At 33.0% G+C, this 23,650-nt stretch overlaps 4 protein-coding genes across 5 annotated transcripts; 2 read left to right on the forward strand and 2 right to left on the reverse strand.

The window, feature by feature from the left end:
* The first annotated feature begins 374 nt into the window (after window positions 1–374).
* LOC107938735 (protein POLLEN DEFECTIVE IN GUIDANCE 1) lies at window positions 375–7,864 on the forward strand. The gene is made up of 11 exons (XM_041083103.1): window positions 375–1,056; window positions 2,117–2,268; window positions 2,596–2,699; window positions 3,417–3,505; window positions 3,689–3,762; window positions 4,904–5,054; window positions 5,145–5,312; window positions 6,232–6,329; window positions 6,445–6,567; window positions 6,810–6,878; window positions 7,152–7,864. The coding sequence occupies exons 1-11, from the start codon at window positions 453–455 to the stop codon at window positions 7,350–7,352; spliced, it is 1,833 nt and encodes a 610-aa protein (XP_040939037.1). The 5' UTR covers window positions 375–452; the 3' UTR covers window positions 7,353–7,864.
* A 5,211-nt stretch (window positions 7,865–13,075) lies between these two features.
* Window positions 13,076–14,536, forward strand: LOC107938727 (protein RGF1 INDUCIBLE TRANSCRIPTION FACTOR 1). Its single transcript, XM_016871963.2, has 5 exons — window positions 13,076–13,270; window positions 13,617–13,688; window positions 13,803–13,877; window positions 14,004–14,162; window positions 14,247–14,536. The coding sequence occupies exons 1-5, from the start codon at window positions 13,268–13,270 to the stop codon at window positions 14,490–14,492; spliced, it is 555 nt and encodes a 184-aa protein (XP_016727452.1). The 5' UTR covers window positions 13,076–13,267; the 3' UTR covers window positions 14,493–14,536.
* Window positions 14,537–14,848: 312 nt separating this feature from the next.
* LOC107938726 (cyclin-SDS) lies at window positions 14,849–18,429 on the reverse strand. 2 transcript variants are annotated; one of them, XM_041083105.1, is made up of 7 exons: window positions 17,248–18,425; window positions 16,988–17,155; window positions 16,061–16,227; window positions 15,834–15,962; window positions 15,554–15,734; window positions 15,358–15,402; window positions 14,849–15,209 (listed from the first exon to the last, which is right to left on the reverse strand). In XM_041083105.1, exons 1-7 carry the CDS (start codon window positions 18,349–18,351, stop codon window positions 15,177–15,179), a joined length of 1,827 nt encoding a protein of 608 aa, XP_040939039.1. In that variant the 5' UTR covers window positions 18,352–18,425; the 3' UTR covers window positions 14,849–15,176. The 2 variants fall into 2 exon arrangements, with proteins under 2 accessions (XP_040939039.1, XP_040939038.1); XM_041083104.1 differs by having other exon boundaries at window positions 15,554–15,962; window positions 17,248–18,429.
* A 1,150-nt stretch (window positions 18,430–19,579) lies between these two features.
* LOC107938747 (heat stress transcription factor A-8) lies at window positions 19,580–23,593 on the reverse strand. Its single transcript, XM_016871981.2, has 2 exons — window positions 22,948–23,593; window positions 19,580–20,669 (listed from the first exon to the last, which is right to left on the reverse strand). Exons 1-2 carry the CDS (start codon window positions 23,164–23,166, stop codon window positions 19,815–19,817), a joined length of 1,074 nt encoding a protein of 357 aa, XP_016727470.1. The 5' UTR covers window positions 23,167–23,593; the 3' UTR covers window positions 19,580–19,814.
* Between the last annotated feature and the right edge of the window lie 57 nt (window positions 23,594–23,650).

Genomic DNA, 23,650 nt, shown 5'->3' on the forward strand with positions numbered 1-23,650 from the left:
AGTTGTCAAGTTTAGAGGCTAATGTGTATCATATCATTTTTTGTTTATATCTTGTATACACTATACACTAATAATTATATTTATTTAATATAAAAATAAATTAATATATTTATTTATTCAAATGTGTGTGGTTAAATCAAAATTAAAGTTTAATATATATATTTAAACCATAATCAAAGTTTTATATGTATAATTATATCAAATTAAAATTATGTATCAAATTGCATACTAAATTAAATTTTATGTATAATTTTGAGATTTGTCCATAAAATGATGGAACACATTTCTGTAAACTTCGAATTTCCGGTAACAACCCGCTTAGCTCCAATTTGGCCCAAAACAAATCATCCGAATCTAATTTTGAAATCTAGAGTATAAATTTTATATCAATTTTATTATAATTATTATTAGTTCTGGATTTCCCTCAGGTGCTTTTTGTGTAACGACTAACCATGGCGTTGAGATCGTCAGGTAGTCGAAAGCTCTCTTTCGAGATTTTAAGCAAGAATAAATATTTAGAAGGAGGAGACCCATCTTTAATCTACCAATCGAATTCAGATCCATTCCAATCCCAAAACGGCTGTAATCCCTCCCGCCATAATCGCAAGAAGAAGAAACATAAGAAGAGAAAGGATTCTACGACTGACCTCCCGATTATCGCGGAAGATTTGGTCGAAAAACAGCGCGGGAGCAGTGGCGGCAGCGTCTTGGCTGAGTCGAAATCGGAGAACTATGGGAGCAGAGACAATGGAAACGTTAACAGGATCAGTTACGTTGGTGGCGGGAGCGTCGTGGTTCTGGACGAGAGCGTGTGCCAAAATGTCTGTGGTTTTGGAGAATTGAGGCAGAGGAATGTAAATGGAGTTGTCGCTAGCGGAGGGGATGATATGGAGACCGTGGCAGCAAGGGCGGACGAGAGTGTTGTTGAGGTGAGTAGCTCGAAGGAGCCGTTTCCGCCAGTGGCGCCTCAGTCAATGGCCAATGGGAATGTGGTGAATACGCTGGAAACATCTGAGTCGCTAGATTGGAAACGGGTCATGGCAGAGGATCCTAACTGTGAGTTTTTTTTTCGCAATTCCATTCTTTTATGAGTTTCTTTGGTTTCGAAATTGATGAGAATCTATTTTGGTGTATGGAACATAATAGAGACGAAACTAAGAAACAAGTATAAATAAACTGTTCAAAGAAGATTTTTTTTCCTGATAAGCTGCTCAAAGATGATTTTAATCATTATTTCCTGCCCAATTCAATAAAACAGTTATTATAATTTTATAAATGATGGTGGGTGATGGTAGAGTGTCAATCATAATTCATATGTCAGCATTAGCAGTTATTAAAATGGTCTTGGTTGATGTTGTAGAGACTGAGAAAAGAGATTGCTATGGAGCACAAATTGTAATCTTTTGGAGAAACAAATGTAACTCATTAAAGCGGTTCAATGAGTTCAAGAGCTTTTTAGAGCTCCTGGTCTGATGTCCATCAAACCTCTTCACAAACCATAGTTGAGTCAAACGGAGGAAATCATGTGGCAGACCTGAAGTAGTTTCTGATTGAGGCTGACTTGTATTAATGTATGTTATCAAAATGGTGGCAAATGTGCATCATAATTCTGCAAAACATGAAAGAGAATGCTACTTGTGCATGCATCATAGGTAGAGTTTGGCATGCTGTACAAAAAAGCCTTTGCTTTTCTTTTTTGTGATAGCCTTTGCTTTTCTTTTGTTGTAAGTTGCAACTCCCTGTTTTTTGTCTTTGTCTCTTTGATTCAAAGGGAATCTAAAGGTGCTGGCAGAAGCATGTACCGGTTATTGAATGGTTGACTATCATATTTTTATATCTTCTTATCTTTTGATTCTCTGAGCAATGCTCCTGATGTTGGATCAAGAAAGTTATGAATGCTGACATACAGTCTAAATTCTTTGTGGAACTTTCCTTAGAAAGATGTCCTCTTTTTTTATTAACTGAGGATTCTGACCTTAAGTTAGGTTTCTTGGGTAAAAATTAGGGAAACTGACAATTATATATTTCTATATATACATTCTGTGGTTTATTTCAGTTATCTGTTGTGGAAATGTAAGTTTAAGATCTACTCTTGTTTTGGTCCTTGGCTTGTCAGATCTTTATACTGTGGATAAATCGCCATTAAAATATTTTTTGGACGAAATGCATAATGGAAATTCATTGCGGAACACTACAACACTTGGTAGTGAGAAAGAACGAGAAAGAGTATATGACACCATCTTCCGCTTGCCATGGAGATGTGAAGTGGTAATCTTAGCTCTCCTTTTTTGAATTTTAATATAGATAAAAGAAAATAGAGAAAACAAATAGATGGGTTTTGTTGGTAATTTTCTACCTGTATCTTTACGGATAGTAAGTTTCCTTACACTTCTTATTCAGTCTTTCTTTGATTTAAATTTTACCCCATTTGATTACTTAGTTAAGATTGAATTGTGTGAATTGAAAATAAATGTCTACTCTATTTTTTAGAACGCTGAAATAATGGTGTACTACTAGTCGATTGCTTAATCTTCAATTTATGTTCCGGTAGCTTTACTTTTTGAAACATTCTCAAGTGTAGTAACATTATTTCAGCTAATATCTGTTGGGTTCTTCATCTGCTTCGATTCATTTCTGTCCTTGTTAACTATCATGCCGACAAGGGTTCTGATTACGTTTTGGAGGCTCCTGACTACAAGGTTAGCTATCATTTTAAGATGTATATGGACATACATACTTTTGTTACATATGATTTGTTGGAAATGCATGCATGGAAATGTACAACTGAAATATATGCAAATAGATGAGCATTATTGGGTTGATCTTACTACACCTCGTTACTCATTTAAAATGATTTGGATTCCCCATTCCTGTAACAAAATTGTATCATACAGCTCTGCACTTTCTCTTTTCTGCTCATGCTTGAAAGAGTATAACTATTCCCTTAAATTATGACTCATCCTTTAATTTGGAAGCTTCGCTTTTCTTAAAGACAGTCCTCATAATCATTCTTTTTTTTTTCTTAATTGGGCTATTAGAACTCTGATCCATGCATATATTTAATACTTCCTCTTACTTTTCCTGATTATTCTTTTTATTTTGTTGAGAAAACCACTTTATTCAAAAAATAATTATGCTTCAGCAGATGAGTGTAGATTCTGGCTTGTGATTTCTGGACATTGTGTAGCCCAAAGTGTAGTATTGTGATAGTAGGTGCTAAAATTGGAAACCTGAAAATTTTCAGGGTGTTTTTTTTAATGGTAGGCAGAAATAAATTTAAATGACCCCCACCCCCCCCCCCCAAAAAAAAAAAAAAGAAAGATGGTGAAATTAGGGTGTATTATTCTATTTTGGGACATAGCGCAGTTATTGTAACTTATAATGATTGCAAAATAACCTAACCATGTTTGTGGCAGGCAGTTCAAATGGCCTTCTGCAGCAGAACTGTGTGATTTTGGCTGCTTTCTTGTTCTGGCCTGTGGAGTCATTGTCTTGGGTCGAACAGGTATATCTGCCCTATCACTGCATGCATGTTTGTAATATAAAATCATTAACATATTGTGTTATTGCTGCTTCTTAAGACTTTGAGGCATAATTAGTGCTCTTCCACAAGTGGACCAAGAGTTGAACCAGTGGTACTGATTTATTAAGCGGTGTTCTTTTCTAATTTTTAGTTTTGGCTTTCCAGATATCAGCCTGATATATCACATGATTCGTGGTCAAGGAACAATCAAACTCTATGTGGTTTACAATGTGTGGGAGGTGAGAATGAACAGCAGAACCTGATTTTTACTTATTTTTAAATTACTTTGAGGGGATTAGGATATTTTTAAATTACTTTGAGGGGTTTAGGATATGCATTTAAGGGCACAGACCAGATGTTACAATAAACCAAGCAATGAACTGTCTGAGATTTCGGTACTTAATGGATTTAGGGGCTGACTTTGATGAACATGTTGGTTAGAAATTTTTTTTTTGGGGGGGGGGGTGGAGTTCTTTTCTTCTACTTATAGGTTAAAAGTTTGCATAAAAGCAGTGAGGGAAAAAAGTGGAAACATATGGGAAAAGCTTTTGGAATTTCTCTCCAAAGATTTTTGATTGAATGTCATCATCAACAGGATGCAAAATAACTTCTTCAAGCAGACTTTCTTTGTTACTAATAGAATTTTCGGATCTCACAGTCTAGTAATGCTAGAGTCAAACAAACTCAGCAAGTGCTATTAGAGGTGTTTACACTATTGGACCGTGGTGGTGTTCATAATTGGAGTCCACTTTGGTTTTCCTAACTTCAGGAGACACTAACAAGTGCTACTTGTTGAGAATTTATTATTGCTTGTTTCATATATTGAAAAATGAGAAATTTTAGCTCCCAGCCTTTTAATCATTAAGCTCCATAATTGAAATTTGTCTGCACAATTGCTTATTTCATATATTCTTCCATGCTGTTAATCAAACTAACTAGAGTTGGGAGTTGGGACATTTCTTTTCTGAGGGAGAAGTATAGAAGAATATCTCAAAGGAAAGAGATTAAGGTCATGGATTCAAAGTTTGCTTAGTATGCTGCTTACACTTAAATAAATTCTATGCTTTTGGAATATGTTGTTTATTTTCATCACAGTAAAATAATTACTAGTATGTTATTTTCAAAGAGTCATATGAAGGTTTTCTAAAGTAAGATTAGAAAGTCTTTTAGAGTTTCTTTTTTCTTTTTCTTTTTGTTTTTTTTTGGGGAGGGTGGGGGGATTTTTATGATTGTTGGGTGGTATCTAGGGTTTCATTCATTTTGTATTTTATAACTAGCACGTGTTCCTCTTGTATTCATTTTATTCTACCACCATTAGCTATATCTTTTCACAATATCTAGCTGAATTTTCTATACATTATTTCTTGTGTCCACATACAGATATTCGATAAATTATGCCAAAGATTCGGTGGAGATGTGTTAGAAACCCTATTTAATTCTGCAGAAGGACTAGCTAATTGCTCTCAGGAAAACATGGCATTCTGGATTCGCAGATTTGTTTCTGACCAAGCATTGACTATGGCTTTCTCAAATATCCTTATGCTCAAGCACTGTTCTCTATCTGACTTTTTCCCTTCTTCATAAATATTCTTGTTCTATTTGTTTCCTTGACTATTAATACTTCTTCATTCTTTTATTTTATTAGCTCAGGCAATTACTTTATCGACTTGCATCGTTGCTCATAATAATGCACTATTTGCTTTGTTGGTATCCAATAACTTTGCTGAGATAAAGAGCAATGTCTTCAAGCGCTTTAGCAGGGATAACATCCACAGTCTGGCATACTCAGGTGAGTTGCCCTTTGCACATTTCTTTTTATGATAATTGTGTGTTGTGATTGCTGATGTTTTGGATTCTTGATGTTTTTTTGATTCATGGGAAATGTTGTAGATGGTTTCCTGTTAAAGTCATTTTGAAAGTTATGAAACCAGAATCCAAGTTATGGCCATGGTCTTTAATGTTCCATATACCTGATAATATCTCATATCTATCATGGTTGTCATATTTGGCTTGCTTTGCTTTAGGCTGTATCTTTTTTTATATTTATTTTTCTGTAAAGTACATGTATTCTTTTTTGGCAGATTAGTTGAAATTTACCGCTTTACACTCTCTTCTTTCCCTTTTTCAATACCTCTCATTCTCTTTCCATCCTTTCCATCCGATTTTATTGTTGACTTCTCTTCCTTTTTGGTATATTTTTTTGACTCCTTGTGTTCTACCTTGTTTGTTGCTGCAAACTGCCTTATTCCCTTCCTCTGAGAGATAGTGTTTTTAGAAGGTATTTATGAATACTTCGGGGGAAGGCGATGGACCCCTCACCGATTTTAATCTTTATTCTTGAAACCTATCTTACATGATGGTTAGGATTTTTCTTACTGGCCATTGTGGTTGAGTATGCTTGAAAATGCACATATCTTTTGAAAATATTGAGCTGCCAAGCTGATTGAAATATCAGTTAGAAAGCACAAGAAGTAACTGCAGAATGCACACTTCGTATACCTGTATCAGTTAGTATGTAACAACAAACTTGGAACTATTAAAATACATGTACGTGTGCACACACACACACACACACACATATCATTTCGTTTCCATGTTTCCTTTTTGTTGATACCAAAATAACAATGTTTCTTTTTTGTGGTATGGCTAATTGCTGTTCTTTTATCTTTTTATTCAAATATAAACTATTGAATTATTTTACCTCTCAGACTCAGTAGAGAGATTCCACATTTCAGCATGTCTCTTATTCGTTTTAGCTCAAAATATTTTGGAAGCAGAAGGTCCTTGGTTTGAAAGTTTTCTATTTGTAAGTCACTGTATAAAATCATGGTACTTTATGTTTTAAGATATTTTCTTATCAGAATACTTTAGAGGATTTTCTATAGTTTGCTCATATGTCATGTATGAACTGAACTCTGCAGAACGCGTTTGTGGTTTTCGTCTGTGAAATGTTAATTGATATCATAAAGCATTCATTCCTCGCCAAATTCAATGATATAAAACCCATTGCATACTCTGAGTTTCTCGAAGATTTATGCAAGCAGGTACGTGCTTCTGTAGCTAATGATTGCTGATCATTTCCCCTGAAACTGTCATTTTGGCAACTAAAATTGCCCTCGTATATAATTTCGTCTGTCATACTTCTCTTCTTCCATTTTTCCTTTTTTAGATTAGCTTCTTTATTTATAAAAGAAGGAAAAAAGTAAAAGAAAAAGATCATTCTTTAGTTGCTTTAATAATCTTGTATTAATAAAATTTTAAAGTTAATCAATGTCAACATTTTCAGACCTTGAATATACAAACTGAAGATTGCAAGAAAAATCTCACTTTTGTACCTCTTGCACCAGCTTGTGTGGTAAGTGCCTGTTATGTTTTGTTCAGTTGTTTATCTTTACATTGTTTTCTCGTATGTCTTTTCTTTTGCAGTTCTTTTTCCTTCTCGTTTCAATGTTAAATGAAAAGGTTTCTCCATGATTGCATATTCTTCCCTAAACACTCTTTAATGGCATAATAACGTATGAAAGTAGAGCCCAATTTTTCAAATATTAAGGGAAAACCTGACAGATATTCACCAGCTAACCATATTACGAATTACTTATTGTTTTGTGTTTTTTTTGGTGTTTTTAAGGTAATTCGAGTGTTGACTCCGGTGTATGCAGCTCACCTTCCATGCAGTCCTCTGGCATGGAGATTCTTTTGGATCCTTGTATTGATTTCCATGACCTATATCATGCTCACAAGCTTAAAAGTGATGATCGGTATGGGACTACAAAAACATGCAACTTGGTATGTCAGTAGGTGTCGGAAAAGAAAACATCATCTCGATTGATTTGATTCAAAAATGGTGGCCCGTTACCTGTTGCATGCATTTGGTTGTTTTGGGTTCAGCACTTATCAATCAATCATATAATAAATGCAACAAGAAGATGGAGGTTTCAGAATGAGACTGGTAGCAGGACATAACATATGATCTCGCGATCTGACTACCGACGAGTATACTGATTCTTTTGTAGAGAAGATGTTCAGTTGCTGGGTTCAGGGAGTTAGTCTTTTGATATGATTGAAGGTTTAAGTATTCCAACTCCTCTTTAATCTTATGCTGCTGCTGCATTTCTTGCATTTACATTGCTGCTTCTTCTTCTTCTTTTTTTTGTGCGTGTGTGTGTGTTTAGTGAGGAAGGGGATGGTGAAAATAGAAATAAAAATTATTTGTATAGTTTTATCTAATTTTTGGCTCCTAATGCCTTGTTGGCCCTAATCTTCTAACTAGTCCCACGTTTCCACTTTGTAGTTGACTGTTTAAAGTCCAGTAAATAAAAAAAAAATTTAAGTTGAATTATATATGAACTTACAAAAGTTTAAATATTGAAAAAAAAGAACTAAATTGAAAATATCTAAAATTGAAAAGTATGTTAAAATGATGATTTAGTTAGCAAAATCTAAAAGTAATCTAATTAACTCCAACACTCTAAATGAAAACATAAATTCTGAAAAAAAATGTAAGAAGAAAATGATACTTAAAAATAGAAAAGACCAAACCTAAAACTGCCTAACGTCCCCATTTGCCTCGGACTAAGATTCGAGCCGTCAATTTAGATAAAGGGAATTTTTATAAGTTTTGATTTTTGATATCGAAAATATAAAATAAAATAAAAATTGCATTTTGGGTACCAATGTTCTATCCAATTTTAGTAGGCTTTTATTTTTACAATTATTTTATCTTTTTAACTTTTTATGTTTTCTAGATTTAGTTTTAATTTTTCTCAACAAAGGAGAAAACTTGGAATTTTACAAAAGATTACCTAAGTTTTAATAGAAGATTTTTTGTTTTTTACACGAAAATTCATTTTTTTCAATAAAAAATAGAAAACTTATGTTTCTATAGGGAAAAATCAATTTGTCTCTTTAATTTCATTTTTTGTAGAATTAATTTTAGGTTTTTTTTCATAAAAGGGAAAAAAACTATGGTTTCATATCAGTAGTTGAATAATTCAGTTCTTTGTAAAAATTTAGATTTTTTTAAAAATAATAATAAAATTAATTCTAAAAAATGGTATAGGTATTCAAAATGGAAATTTACTAAAGTTAGATGACTAAAATGAGTTTAAAATAACATTACATAACATCAAATTAACGGCAGATGATTAAAATGAAAACGGCTATTAACAAAAGTGGCCAAGATGTAATTTTTTTATTTTCAATGCCCAAAATGAAATTTATGAAAGTTCAATAACTAACTGTGTAGTTTACCTTTTAGACATTGAGTGAATGTCATAAGTTATAGTTTAATACCTTTTTAGAAGTAAAGTAAATCTTACGAATAATTAACGTAGTTATGAGAGTATTTTTTATTTGTCATTCAACTTTAAAAAAAAATTCAATTTAGCCATTAATATTTTCAAATTTTGATTTTTGATCATTTTGCCATTAAAACTTTAGCGGAAGGCTGATGTGGCCCTTTTTATTGACATAATTACAAATTTAACTCTCAAATATTTATATATTATATCAATTTGGTCATAATTCTAAAAAAATCAATAAATTTGGGGGTAAATTACACCCATGGTCACTCTAATTTTTTTTCTCAATTTAGTCATTATAATTAAGATAATTGTTCAAAGCAGTCACTGCCATTAAAATTTTCGTCAATTCACCGACGGCTTACTAATGTGGCACATTAGCCCATTGAGTGACAGATACATGACAATTTTTTAGAAACTTTTGATTGAATTTTTTAATGGATCCAACATGTCACAGTTGTCTCGGGTTCGGCTTCAGAAAAGCTTTGCCATCTAAAAAAAAAAGCGAGAGAAGAGAAGAAAAAAAAATATTTTCACCTAATTATAGAGAGGTCTCTAGATTTAGTCAAAAGTCAAAATATGTCACTTGTCAGTCACTCAATATGTAACATCCCCAAAACCTGATTGCTTGAAAATAATATAAGATAGAATTTTAGTGAAATAAGATATAAAGAAAATAAATGATAAGGGGTGTTAGAGAAAAATGAAATAAGGAGTATGTTGTGAAATATTAATTTGAGTTAGGGATTAAATCATAAAAATATGAAAAGTTCTGTGGTTCAAGTGTAAATATTTAAAATGCGAGAGGTTAAAGTATAACTATAAAAAAGTTGAAGGCCCAATAGTGCAGAATCTTAAGGGTGAAAGGGTCTAGAAAATAAGAAAAATGGATGAATAAGGACCAAATTGAACATATAAAAAAATGAGAAGGATTAAATTGAAAATTTTACCAAAAATATGTCATGAAAATGATGGAATTGTAGAGAAAGTATTAGGGTAAAAGAGTTATTTCCTAAATAAGATAATTATAAGAAAATATCTTGGATATGGACAAATTTGGGCCTTTGGATTAAATTGAAAAGTAAAAAGAAAAAAGTTATGGCTATTGGATTGAAATAATTAAAACTTAGATTATTTTATTAATTAATAATATTTTATTAAAGATATTTTGATAGAAAATTGGATAAAATTCTCCATTTCTCCATGCTTCAATCGTCCAACACTAATATGAATAGGAGAAGAGTTTTGCTTTTTATGCAATTTAGTCCCTTACCAAGAAATCTCACTATTTCACCCAAAATTCTTGGAAATTTGAATAAACACTGAATAGGAAAGAGGAAATAGAGATCCTAGAGAGCATGTTGATCACTTTAGAAGCAAGAAATAGGTAGATGAAAGTGAAAAAAATTAAAAGAAAATAGAAGGATAGTGAGGATGATGAGAAAGAAATGGAAGTGGGGAAAAAGGGAAGAAACTCATGACGAAAAAGGTAAAATTTCATACAAAATCATACTTGTATGAATTAAATATGTTGTGAATAAAATATATGAAATGTGTATTTTAATCTAAATTCTTGAAATAGAAAGTATGTAATAAAACATGACATGTAGAATCTTGAAATTCTAAGCTTTCAAGTAAGAGATTAAGAAATGAGCATGTTGTCTAAGTGATTAAATTGAATACAACTATGTATAATGTAAACAACCTTTTCTGATTTGAGACAAAGATTAGCCTCAGCTGCGACAATTATCCAATAATTGTGAATCTTTTGTTTCAGAAGTTTATTATTGATATTTAGTTTTTGTAAAACCTAATATAATGTATCACAAATAATATAAATATATTTCTTCAGTTTTATATTTTTATGTTTTTTATTATAAAATTTTAGAATTTTTATCAAAAAGTTTTAATAATATTCCATTTAAAAAAAATTCTACTTATTATTTTTTGAATATTTTAGAATTAAAACTAAATTAATGGAATGTGTAAATTTATTAATTTTTTTAAAATTATGATTAAATTGATAGAATGTTTATAATGAACGGTTTAAAACCATGCAAACGAATGGAATTTGATGATTTATAAAGCATATTGACCAACATATTTTAATGCTTGAAACAGCCATATTAAATTCCATTTGATGATTTATGAAGCATATTGACCAACATATTTTAATGCTTGAAACAGCCATATTAAATTGTGTTGATTATACATATTTTAAAAAGGGCTTTCGACAAGGAAATAAAAATTGGGTTGCAAAGTGATGATAGGTTTGAAGAAAGACGAATGCAAAGTTGTTAGATAAACAAAATCACTTAGAAGTACAAATCCGCATAGTTGCAGAAGAAGAAAAAAAGGAAGAGAATATAAATGAATGTATCGAGCAGTTGCGCAAAGACTTTGTCCAGAAGCATTGATTGCAATCAAGAAGAATTTTTAAGTAGGTCCTTTGACCCTATTAATGGAGAAGGCAACAGCATGAGAGGGTTGGCAAAGGGATGTCTGCGCAAAAGAACTGTGTTTAATTATTTTTTTTAAATAACTCATTTAAAATAAAATAAAGAGGAGATTTTATATGGATGTGTATATTAATAATTTTTGTGTTTAAAAATTGATCACATATCTTTATTTCATTAGTTCTTTAAAATTAAAATTTTTAGGGTTATTTTATATATAATGTATATAAACTCAATCATAACAATCCAATCCATACTCCGAACTTTTTTTTTTAAGGTTACACTCCAAAAAATTTAAAATCTCTCTATTTAAGGTTAAATTTAAGAGGTAAGTAAAATTCGATTCGAAAAATTTGATAAGAAATTTAAATTTTGAATTAAATAGTTCAAATTATTTGAGTTAATTAAGTTATTCGGATCAACTCAAATAAAAAATTAAATTTTTCATTTTAACTCGAATATGAATTACACAATTCGAGTTATCCGAAAATTCGAATAAGAAAAGAAAAAACTATATCATTTTGATAAATGTTTATTTTTTTAAAAGTTAAAATTCAAAATAATTAAGTGCAAAACTACGTTGTTTTGATAAATGTTTACCCATTAAGTTAAAAAGGAAAAATCATTATATTGTTCATGTAGTTAAATAATCTTGTACTTTGTCTACTAGTTAAATAACTGGTCCATGTAAATGCAACATTAAGTATAAATAATATGATTCATTAAGTCAACTCGATTTGACTCGATTCGAAAAAAATTTAAATTGAGTTTGGTTGCTAAAATAGGATTTGTTAACTCGACTAACTCGAAAATTTTTGACTCGATTCGACTCGATTCAATTGAATACTCACCTTTAGTTAAGTTGACATTATTGTTGTTGTGCAAAAATGCTTTTAAAAAATTGTGTTTAAAAAAATACTGTGAGAAAGTGCTGTAAAAAGTGTGATTTATTAATTTAATGTGTTTAGCATCATTGAAAAAAATTGTTGTTGAAAGTCAGAATGTCCATGTTAAAATTAAAAAAATTCATGTAATAACTAGTGTTAACAGTTCCACAATAAGAATTATTATTAAAGTTAGGGTCAACTACATTAATAGTCATTCAACTATAAATTTTTTTTTGTTATCCAATTATCTTAGACCTTTCGGTAATTCTATTTTTACGTTAGTCAGTTGATGACAAAATAAAATTGAATAACTGAGCGATTATTTTATAATTTTTCATAGTTGGATGATTAAAAAAATAAAATAATTAGATAACATTTATTATACTTATCTTTAAAATTAAATTAAATAATATTTATATAATTTAATTTAATTACCTAAGTCATAGATAGTAGTAATATTATAGCAATTACTATTAAATTAATAATAACAATGACTATTTATGTAATTTTAAAAAATTAATAGGAGTGAAATAATATTTTCACATTCCAAACCCCTAAACCCAAAAGTCACTACACTTAGCTTGTCTCTAAAAGCATTTTTGCAAAAATAAATAAGATGAACAGTTTAATCATATAAAAATATTTTTTAAAGATGTAAAAACTTTTTAATTTTACATTTTTCATACAAAAACAAAGTGGTTTTAATATTAAGGAAGTTTCCTCTAAATATGTAGTCTAGACAATATAAAATTAAAATTAATAAAAACATAAATATTATTATAATAGAATTTATCACTTGAATCTGGTATCAATTATAGATATAGATGAAATGGTTTATGCCTATCAATTGGTAGTCAAAGTCAGAGATTAAGAGGGTGGGTAGGTCACTTCATTTCTTTAGCACCAATTACTGACAAAATTTTCTCTTTCCATTTTTGTTTCAATGACTTTCACTGCACATTCCTCATTTTACTCTTTTCGCGTTCTCGACTCTCTTCTTCTTTTCCCACCATCTCTTCCTTTCCTTTCTCTATATTTCTTCATAACAGAACACCATTCATCACTCATCATATCTATATTAATCAGTCTCACAGCAAAGAAATGGTGATTGTATTCTTCCATCACTAACTGTTGCTGTCTCTTTTTATATTGTTTTTTGATTCGATGTTAGTTTTTCTCTCATGGTTGGTTCCCAGGAAAATTTAGATTTTTGAGTATTGTATTTATTGCATCACTGAAATTCTCAGGAAAAGTACAGGCAGTAAAGCTTCTTGGGTTAATATATATTGTTTTGGCTTAAACTTTTTACTTTTTCATGAATTCAACAACTTTATAGTTGGTGTCGAAATTAATATGTTTCCCAGATTGTGTATTGATTGCATCGTTGCGTATCCATGGAATTTGAGTAATTATTAAAGCAGCAAAACTTGGAATGAATTGTTATTTGTAGGTGGGCTGCGGGATATACATAAAGAAGGAAAGAGATTGGGTTAGAAGCCTTGTGGAAAGCGAGTTCTTTGGGGTTTGTGTTGAACATCAAAACCTGAGAAAAAATGAGAAAAACGTGTTTTGCATCCATTGTAGTATTGGGTTTTGCAGGCATTGTAAGGCTCACACTCACCATCCCTCCTTTCAGATCTGCAAATATGTCTATCAAGATGTTGTTCGTCTTCAAGAAATCCACAAACTTCTCGACTGTTCGAAAATTCAGGTTTTATTTCTCTTTTTTTGTTTGTCATAGCTACCTGGGTGATTATGGTCATCTCTATAATTATTTCCCAATTTTAATTTTTTATAATTCCCACAAAAATCTGGGTTTGGTTGAATCATGTGACAGACATACAAAATCAATGGTGAGAAAGCTGTACATTTGAATCCTCGGCCTCAAGGTAAAGATTCCAAGCCATGTACAAAATCAAAAACTGGTGCTGCTTGTGAAATTTGTGGAAGATACCTTCAAGACCCTCCTAATCGTTTTTGTTCCATTGCATGCAAGGTAATTTCACTTTTAATTCTCCGACTGACATAAGTAATAAAGTGACCAATGCCTGAATCCGAGTAATAATATTGAAATGGTCAGGTAACGGCAGTTGATTTGAAGCCTAAAGACCCAAGTCATAAACTGGAGTTGCCAATACAAGAGCTTACAGATAAACTTGCCTGCAAATACAGTCAAAATGCAGAAACAAACTCGGAAGAAAAGCAATCCACCATCTCGTCAACCGATGTTTCGGAGGAGATGAAACCATGTTTAAGCACAAGTGTAAAGCCTAGGAAACGAATGACCAAAAGAAAAGGCATTGCCCATAGATCTCCTCTCACTTGATACAAACAGCAGAAATCCATAGCTATATAACAGTTGATATATAGGTAGAATTTCAACTGCATTTTTAAATTATTCCTCCTCCGATATTGTACAGTATAGGATAGAAAATGGATGAAATGTTAGATTGTGAAGCATTATTTACAAGGGAGAAGGTCGAAAAGGCTGAGGCAGAAAAAAAGGACATTATTTACAAGGAGAGAACAGGGATCATCAATGACTTTGCTCATCTCCATCTCGATGAAACTTCATCACCAAGCCTATGATAGTTCTCTTAAATTTATTCTAATTAATTTTAATTAAGTTTAAATTTAGTTATTCAATTAAGTGCTTTTAGTAGTTCCTTCTATGGATATGTTATAAAAAAAGAAAATCTGTCTTCCTTATGTATAGTATTACAAAACTTTTTCAACATACTGATTATACTTACTATTCCTGCACATGCAGAAAAAAAAAATCACATTCGCTTCGGCTACAATCACTTACAACTTATGACCGAGTGTCCTTCAACTATCCTAATCTTATTATTCCGGTGAGGTTGAGGTGGCAGTGGGGGCAAATTTAGTAACCTGTAAACGGTGGTTTGATAAGGCTTTGCTGACGTCTTGTAACCCACCTTTCCATGTGATGGTGGAGGAACTAGGGTAATAGCAAATGATGTTGGGATTCCTTTCTTTTGCCACTATGCTACCTTATATACTGTACCAACCAGTCCAAGCTCTGTTTAGTCAACATTATCAGTAAATCTTAATGTAGTGAAATCAGTGATAAATATGAAGCAGAGCAGCAACATTTTTAGGCATTATAACGATGTAATAGAAGATTATCTTTATAGCAATACTATTCCATTGTGTATTACTAGCCTTACCTTCATGCATTCAGGCAAATCATTGTCTTTGGTTCTCATATGAATCTGCAATAAACACAGGTAAAAGTTATGTGAATCTTTGACACTTTTTTTTGACAACATCAGAACATAAGGACGTTTTTGCATGAATTTGGATACCATATAATATATATACGATTAATTCAGGTCAACGAGTCATTTACGCTGTGTTTTTTACCTCAATGACTTGGTGGTACAGTCCATGTTGATTGCTATCCATGGAAGCCATGATGACGACCCCAGCGGCAACAGTTGAAGGCCAATAACGTAGCTGTTCATGGTCTGACAATGCAAGCACTGCCAGGTACTTGGCCCTTTTTTCAACATCTGCATCGGCCTTGGCTGCTTTCAGATAGAACCTAAGGATGATTTGTTGTAGATAAAATCTTGGTTCAGCACTTGTATAATGTTGTCTAGGATCTTTCATTAGAACAAAATAATAATAAAAAGAAGTGTACCATAAGAAGTTATATATGGTAGGCAGGAAACATTGGAAGTTGAGAACGTCCATCACCAGCCATTCCATGGCCACCACTTCATTTCTGCTGTACTTGTTGGTTCCTATGTAAATATTCCTTTGCCTCACACTGATAGATAATTAGACAGAAGTTTACATCAGCCAAAACCCCTTTTTTTTGCCAAAAGTTAGGTTCGTGGAAAGAGTGAATGGGACTAAGCGTATAACCAGTTGTAAGGCTGATTTTCTTCGATTCTGGTGGCCAATGCAAGGCAGGCTATTCCAACGATCTGAAGACTCCTTTTATTTCTGAAGAACCCTTTGCTTAAGAATCTGTCAAGCAAGCAAACGCCAAGGAAAATTGTCTCCTGCTGAAACTCCTTTGCAGTACATTGCTGCTTATTCATAATTATCAAACCCGAATCATCTTTAACAACAGATTATCATTAAACAAGTTTACAATATATAATACACATTTAAGTCACGCTACAGCCTAGTTAATAACAAAGACAACCATAACAGACAAAAAAAAAGGGAGCTTTTACGCCTAATCCATGGCCCAATCCAACCTTCATACATCGTCTATTACGTGGAATTGCTTTAAGAATCGAAAATTGAATTCCAATGCTTTTTGTTCTTTTCTTTCTCTATTAGAACTTCAAACCATCTAACTCACCATCTCGATATAAAAGGACGTCAGCAACAGAGAATCGGGTTTAGCTCAAAACGACGAGTTGTTGGACGCTTTGATTAAGCCCATTGACCGAGTTTAATTTTACACACTAGTCTCATTCGGTTACAAGCTAATTTGGGTGAATACGCTCGCTATAGCACCGAAATTACTTGCCACGGTAAGTGAGAGCAGTCTATCACCCAACGGTTCAAACAAGATAAGATAGCCTTGGCCAATGCGAAGCAATCCAAGGAAAGCGGACTAACTGTAGATTATTCGAGTAACGACTCAACTTTCATGAACGTAATGAGTGGTAGTATGTCTTTTCATGGACTAAAATGGTGATGTGTCGCAATTTGATTCAATTACACAGTGCTCGTGAAAAATCGTCGATGCAAAGAACATCTAAATGTACTTCTTTGCTTTGATTCAAGCTTATTTTCAAACGTGTTCAGAAAAATTAACCAAAAAAAATGACTGACCTCAACAATCCAGCGGATCATGAAAGAACGTTGCTGGAGAATAAGATCACCGTAGTCAGTCATGAATCGGTATTCCTCGGCATAATCATGCAAATAAACTTGTTGTCTCTCTCTGTCCCTCAACCTTTTGTAACTCTCCTCGTCTTCCTCATTTTCAAATCTCGCCAACTTAAAAAGAAAAAAAAGAACACAAATCATTAAATTAATTCAAATAAAAAATTCAACATATAACTGTAAAAAGACTTGAGTAGACTTATTACTGTAGAATTAAGTTGACGCTCATCTTCAGCGTGCGAAGTAAATTTAGGATCTAAATGAGAGGATGATCTGGAGAATTGTTGTTTGAACTCGAGAAAAAGAGAGTAAGTGGCTGAAGTAGGAGATTCATTTGTTGATTTCTCAGAGAATTGGCTTCCGGAATCATAAGATAGTAAAGGAGTATAATCTGAAAAATCTAAATCCGATGTTTCAGGGAAAAAATCTGATTGCAACTCAGAGAACACGGTCTCGTGACTCGATGAGTAATCAGATACGAGTACGACTTCTTCCAATGAGAACTGTTCATTGCAAGCGAGATGTGAAGAATCTAAACCGGAGAAGCTCTTCGGCTTTTGGTCCACAACGGACTCCGAGTTCGAAACGGTGAAATTGGCGTCCACGACGTCTTTTACATTCTCTTTGATTGCAGTGTCTAAATTCGACGTTGAGGAGTATTTAAAGCCGGAAGTCACAGAAACGAGGTCGTTTTCTTTATTCTCCGACGAGAGTTTTGAGATTTCATAAGGAATCAGCTCGACGCCGGAAATGTCAGATTGCGTAGCCGCTCCAAGAGAAGGAGAAACCGCGTCGTTTTTCTCAGTTTTCTCCAAATCTTGGTTTGGCTTTCTCAACTTAGAACTTCGTTTCCCAAAGGCAAGAAAATCAGTACCAGAATTGGATTCGACGCATGAAGATTCACTCACTTCCGCAGCTTGTTCATGTCCTTTGGCTTCTCGCTCCTTCTTGTAATACGATCTGGTGATCCTCCTAAACTTTGACTCTCCAATTCCTTCATTTCCTAAGTTCTTCTTAGCTTTAGCTACACAGCCACCTTTGATTTCAGCGAACTTCCTCTTCTTTTGATTAGAAACACTGCATGAATCGCAAGAAACATCAATAACGTCGAAGTTGGAGCAAGAACCGGAATCAACCGAGAGATCAATGGTTTGGTTTTGGATAACAAAAGAAGCGATCTGAGAACGTCCTCGCCGAGGTCGCTTCGAACGGAGTTTCTTAATTATGAATATGGACGACGTTGCAGCCAGTGGTAGTGCCTCTGGTTCCATTATCTTTTGGTTCTTCGTTGATTTGATATTCAATTTCATTTACAGTGATTTTGCTTAAAATTTGATTTAGGATTTTTGAAAAAGAAGTTTTGTTTGGAAATAGATGTTTGAATTAAGCAAAAGGTGGCGAAGGTGAAGTTGAAGCTATTCGGTTATGGACGTTGTGGGGGGCGTAGTGGGACTGGGACTGGTACTGGTACGGAGGACAACTGCGTGATAGATTTTTTATATGCTGTGTGCGGCCTTACCTTAGTACCCATGAAGATTCATTTTGGTATCCAATTAATGGTATAATTTTTTTAGTATCTAATTCAGTTTTATTAATTAATTATAATTTCTCATCAAATTAATTTTTTTTATAATATATTCAACATAATTTTTATATAAACTTTAAGTTGGCATGGTTGTTTAGACTTTTCTATAAATATAAAATTGAATTAAGGTGTTAATTTTTATATAAATTTATAATGTCATTATTATATATACTACCAGAATTTAACTTTTTTTTTTATCTTTTATGTCTGCTCTAGGTTTTAGGTTAAAAGTTCGTGATTATTCCTCTTAGTAATGTCATTTTCAAGATTCATTGTGTCTTTTTTAGAGGTATAATATGCTTAGGAGAAAGTAACATCCGGTTTTAACCAAAAAAATTAACAAAATAGGTTGTTTTGATTTCGATTTAATCAGGTGAGGCGGGTTGGTCAACTTTGACTTCGATTTAATCAATTTTGAAGGTTGGTTCTTAATTTTTTTATCTCGAAATTAAATTGATCGAAAAACCCAACTTATTTTATCTTATTTCTAAATAATTTAAAATATAATTATTTTTATAATATATAATAAATAAATTACTATATAAAGTCAGCCCAATAATTCTAAACCCAACTCAATAGAATTGACGGAATCAATGTGAGTTAAATTTGATGAATATTTTTTTAATTAAAATCAATTAGGTTAGTTTTCTTGTGTTAAAATCAATTAAATTAATTTAAAAAAATCGATGGAATCGACTGATCTCTCCCCTAAATATGCTTTAGCATTGCCCACTTTGCTGGTAGAAATAAAAAACTTTAAAGAATAATAAGTGATATACATCGTAATATGGTGTATAATAAAATAATAATAAATTTCAAATGTTTCATCATAAACATGAAAAATTATCCGAAATAATAATAATTATGAGATTTAACAAATTGCTAGTTAGCCACATTCATGATCAACCTGCTGCATGTATTCAGCATGCGTAATGAAAAGAAGAATAGAAACATATAGAAATTTTATATAAATTAGACATAAGATAACAGGCAGCAAGGATGCGCGGCTATTCGAAATTTTACTTTTCTTCAAATATTTGTTTAAAACTGTGTCCAATACATATTTGAACACCAGCATAGAAATATGATTCTTCAAATATATGAACAAAATTAGACAAAATTTGAACATAACTTTCAGAAGTTCTAAGTTCTGAGATATCTGCAATTGCCATCCATTTACCAGTTGGTTCAATCTCCACTTTTTGTGTTTTCCTCATAATTTTGTAGTAAAAGCTCGAAACTACAAGTTTTTTCCAAAAGAGCTCCAGAACCTGATATCTCCATTCCCATACCAGAGTAAAGGGATCCGTCTTCATTTCGATTTCCATCATCTTCATTATTCCCCTGAAAATCGTTTGCAAGAAGCTTTTCCCATGCACCATCATCATGCAAATCTGGAGGAAGGAATGGTGTATGACTTTCATCCATAAGTGCTTTAACAAAATCAATATCCATCCAAAAATCTTTGGTTTCGGATTCATGAGGATTTTCAGAATCTATCATTGGTGTCAATACAGGCTCTGAAGTTTCTATTGTTGGTGGCTGATACTGGACTATCATATGCTCAGAAGCCACTGGTTCAGTATCCTCTGAAACTTGTTCTAGCATATTGTTTGCTTCAGTCATGCGCCAATTATTTTCTTTCGGTTGAATCAGTTGGACCAAAAATCCCGGGCTTTGCATCGCCATTATTAAGAATGACAACAACTGTTGCTGACTTTTCTCCATTCCTTGAAGACGATCCTTCAAGAGAAGCAACTTATTGTCCGCAATCTGCTGGTACTGCCCAAGTTTAACTAATTCCTGCGTAAGAGCATTCTTATCGGTCTTCAAATTTTCAACTTCATTCCACAGCCTATTATTTTCATTGTTTTCGCATGATCCAACAGAGTTCTCCGGCTGCTGTTGCTGCTGCAGAGACTTACGCTGCTCAGGTCCCTGAGAGTATTTCCGCCTAGCAATATTCTTCAGCAAGTCTTTTCGACCTCTGACAAATCCATCATTTGCAAATTCCCAACGATCGCTATCAATTTTTCTAAAACCCTGGAAAAACTTTCAAGTGTTACTACTTGTCAATGTCTTCAATAATGGTTAGTAATTCAAAAAGAAAACAGCCATGCATTACACACCCCCTCCTCCCAAAAAAATTGTATTCTAATGCAATCGGACAGATATACAGGCATGTACAATACACACGTACAAAGATGCTATAATTGCTCACTAAATCAAACTGCTTCATTTGTACCATAAGCAAATGTATCCTGAGTATCAAGATTTCTGGTTTATTAATCCACTAGTATTGCCAGTTGACAGAAATGACAAGAGGTACATAATATAGGTCAACTGTGCCTCTAATTGTCTAATGATACAGCATCCATCTATGTTGCTTTGACTCTTATTATTTTTCGAAGCACCCATGTCTGGCATTCATGCCTGGCACATAACCGAACATGGGTATGGGACATAACTCTCCATGGACCCTCTAGATACGCAGAAATACTTCAGAACAAAAATTGAACACTCCCCTATCCAACACTTACGTCCAAGTAATATAGGTATAAGCTCATGTATCAGATACGAACTAAGCTGCCTACCTGTTTAGACTCAGCATAAAACATTTAAATTCAGCAATTTACGGGCTTGTGTGATTCAAAATGTCAAATTAATGCCCTAGACAGCAAAATTCCGCACAAACAGCACAACTATTAAGGATTCCATTGTTTGAAAGTTGCCCTAATCGAGCATGAATTAGTGAGAAACCTTCTAGTCCAGAAGCAATTACTTTAGTACATCATGTAAAAGTTTATTGTTCACGGTTACAACTATCAGTTGTAAACAAAGAGGTAAACGAAGAAAATTCATTTGCCGACCAAGCCCAGCCTATAGTTTCGGACCTTTATTTTCATATTCAATAGATTTAACTAATGAAAAGGCACTCTGAGGCTATTGAAACTCATTTGACGAATAATTCATAGTGGAACAGATCTAAAAGGGGATCCTTTATCAATCAGCAGAACATTCAAAAACAATGAGAGACTGGAAAAAACAAGAGGAAAGACCGAGATAATGTCAACCAAAATGCCAGCGGAAAAGGGGCAAAAGTAGTTAAAGACTCTGCCTCTTTTACCACCTACAACAAAGTACAAAATCGAGATGGAAAAAGTCGAACAAAGTTGCAGAAATACCTTATGACTACCTTCTAAATAATCATGAAATAAATCACTGAAAATAAACCACTGAAAAAGTATCAAGAACTTAAACGAATAAATCATTTCATTCTGCTAACACAAATAAGAACCAAATAGAGCAGGAAAACAAGAGGGCAGATGACAGTTGGAAAATAGCAGTTGGATAAAATAATTTCAACAACTTTTTCCAAAATCTAACCAAAAGGGCATTAGACAACATTTAGATGTTGCTCATTGTTAAAACTCTGATATTAGCCATGAATGGCACTAAAGTGCCCTATCAACACAAAGAAATTCCTAATTTGAATTATGCTTAATCACCATTTATCACTCTGCAACTCGCAAATCGCACTTCAGGGTGTATTGTCAGTGTATTCTTCCTAACAGTTAGTCTACGAACTTTTTAAAAACGGTAAAGAGAATCATAATGATGATGAATACAAGGCAAGAACTTTAGAGTTCCACCGAAAACTGACATTTACTATCTCTTTTAACATGTAGTCCTGAATTAGGTACACAATATCAGGATCCAAAGCAAATAATTCCCCCTTTTGGTACCAACAAGAAATTTTACATTGTGATTTCGATTGAATCGAATCATCCCCATGAAAATGAAAGGATCAATCTAACAAAACTTAGTCATAGTCAAGCTTTGTTAGGCCTAAGATAAAAAATAATAATAATAAAGAAGTCCAACGAAGCCAACATTTTTCTCTCATAAATCCAATCAATCAAACAAAAAAATTGAGCAAACATTCAACCTAACTGCTAGTGGTAGCGTATAGTCCTTTCCCCATCATTGCTACGTATTGAAACCAAGCCAAGAATCTCTACAAATTTAAATTCCGAAACTTGAATTCCCACTACTTAGAATATAACCCCAAGACTGCAAAGTGAACACCAAAATCAAGCTCTCACAAGCAAAGAACCAAACTCAAAACCACAAATAAAGCAATATTAACAAAATCCCAAATATTCAAAACAATAAAAATTCCAGCACAGATGTACCAAAGAACCCGATTCAGAACTCCAAGAACCCAAACACACACACACAAAAAGGAGAGAAAGAAAGAAACCAATTTTGACGTGTTTTAAAAAGGAAGGAGGAGGAGGAGGAGGGTAGAGATACTGACATAAATATTGAGTTGCCTGATGAAAGAAGAGAAATTGCTGTGCTTGAAGTACTGAGGAAGCAAACGAACTGAAAATTCAGTCATATCCCAGATTACAAAGCTATCATTATTTTGGGTCCATGAAATTATTGAATTGGTAGCCTCATCATCTACCATTTCATAACATTTTCTTAGAAACGGTGCTATTGACTGAGACCCAGTTTCATTGGGTTTCACCATACTGAAGTTGGGTAAGGAAAAGGAAGTTAGAACCTGAAAATAGAATGAAAATAATTAATTATAGATTGTTGTTTAAGAAAAGAGAATGAAAAGGGCGTGTAGGGGGTTTTATGAAAAAATCTTTGCTTCTTTAGAACCGCGTGAAGTTTGGAATATGCTGTGGAAAAACAACACCGTCTCTCCCTCGCCCTCTCTCTCTCTTCCATTTGAAGGGGCCGAAGATATTAAAAGAGTGTGTTGTTTGTCTCGCAATTGATGCAATGTACGACCCATCACCATAACTTGCGTCACCTTTTGGAGAATTGGAAGGGATAACCAAGTTTCCTTGCCCTTGGATTTGCTTTGTAATTACAGTTTCACTCCTATACTATTCCGTTCGTTTTAATCGATGAATGTCGATTTCAATTTAGTGGACCGCTATTAGATCTCTCCGAAGGTGGGTAGTCCGCCCGGCCCGGTATTTAATTTAAATTAATAAAAATTA

Source organism: Gossypium hirsutum, chromosome A12 (genome assembly GCF_007990345.1).
Source record: "Gossypium hirsutum isolate 1008001.06 chromosome A12, Gossypium_hirsutum_v2.1, whole genome shotgun sequence".
NCBI lineage: Eukaryota > Viridiplantae > Streptophyta > Magnoliopsida > Malvales > Malvaceae > Gossypium > Gossypium hirsutum.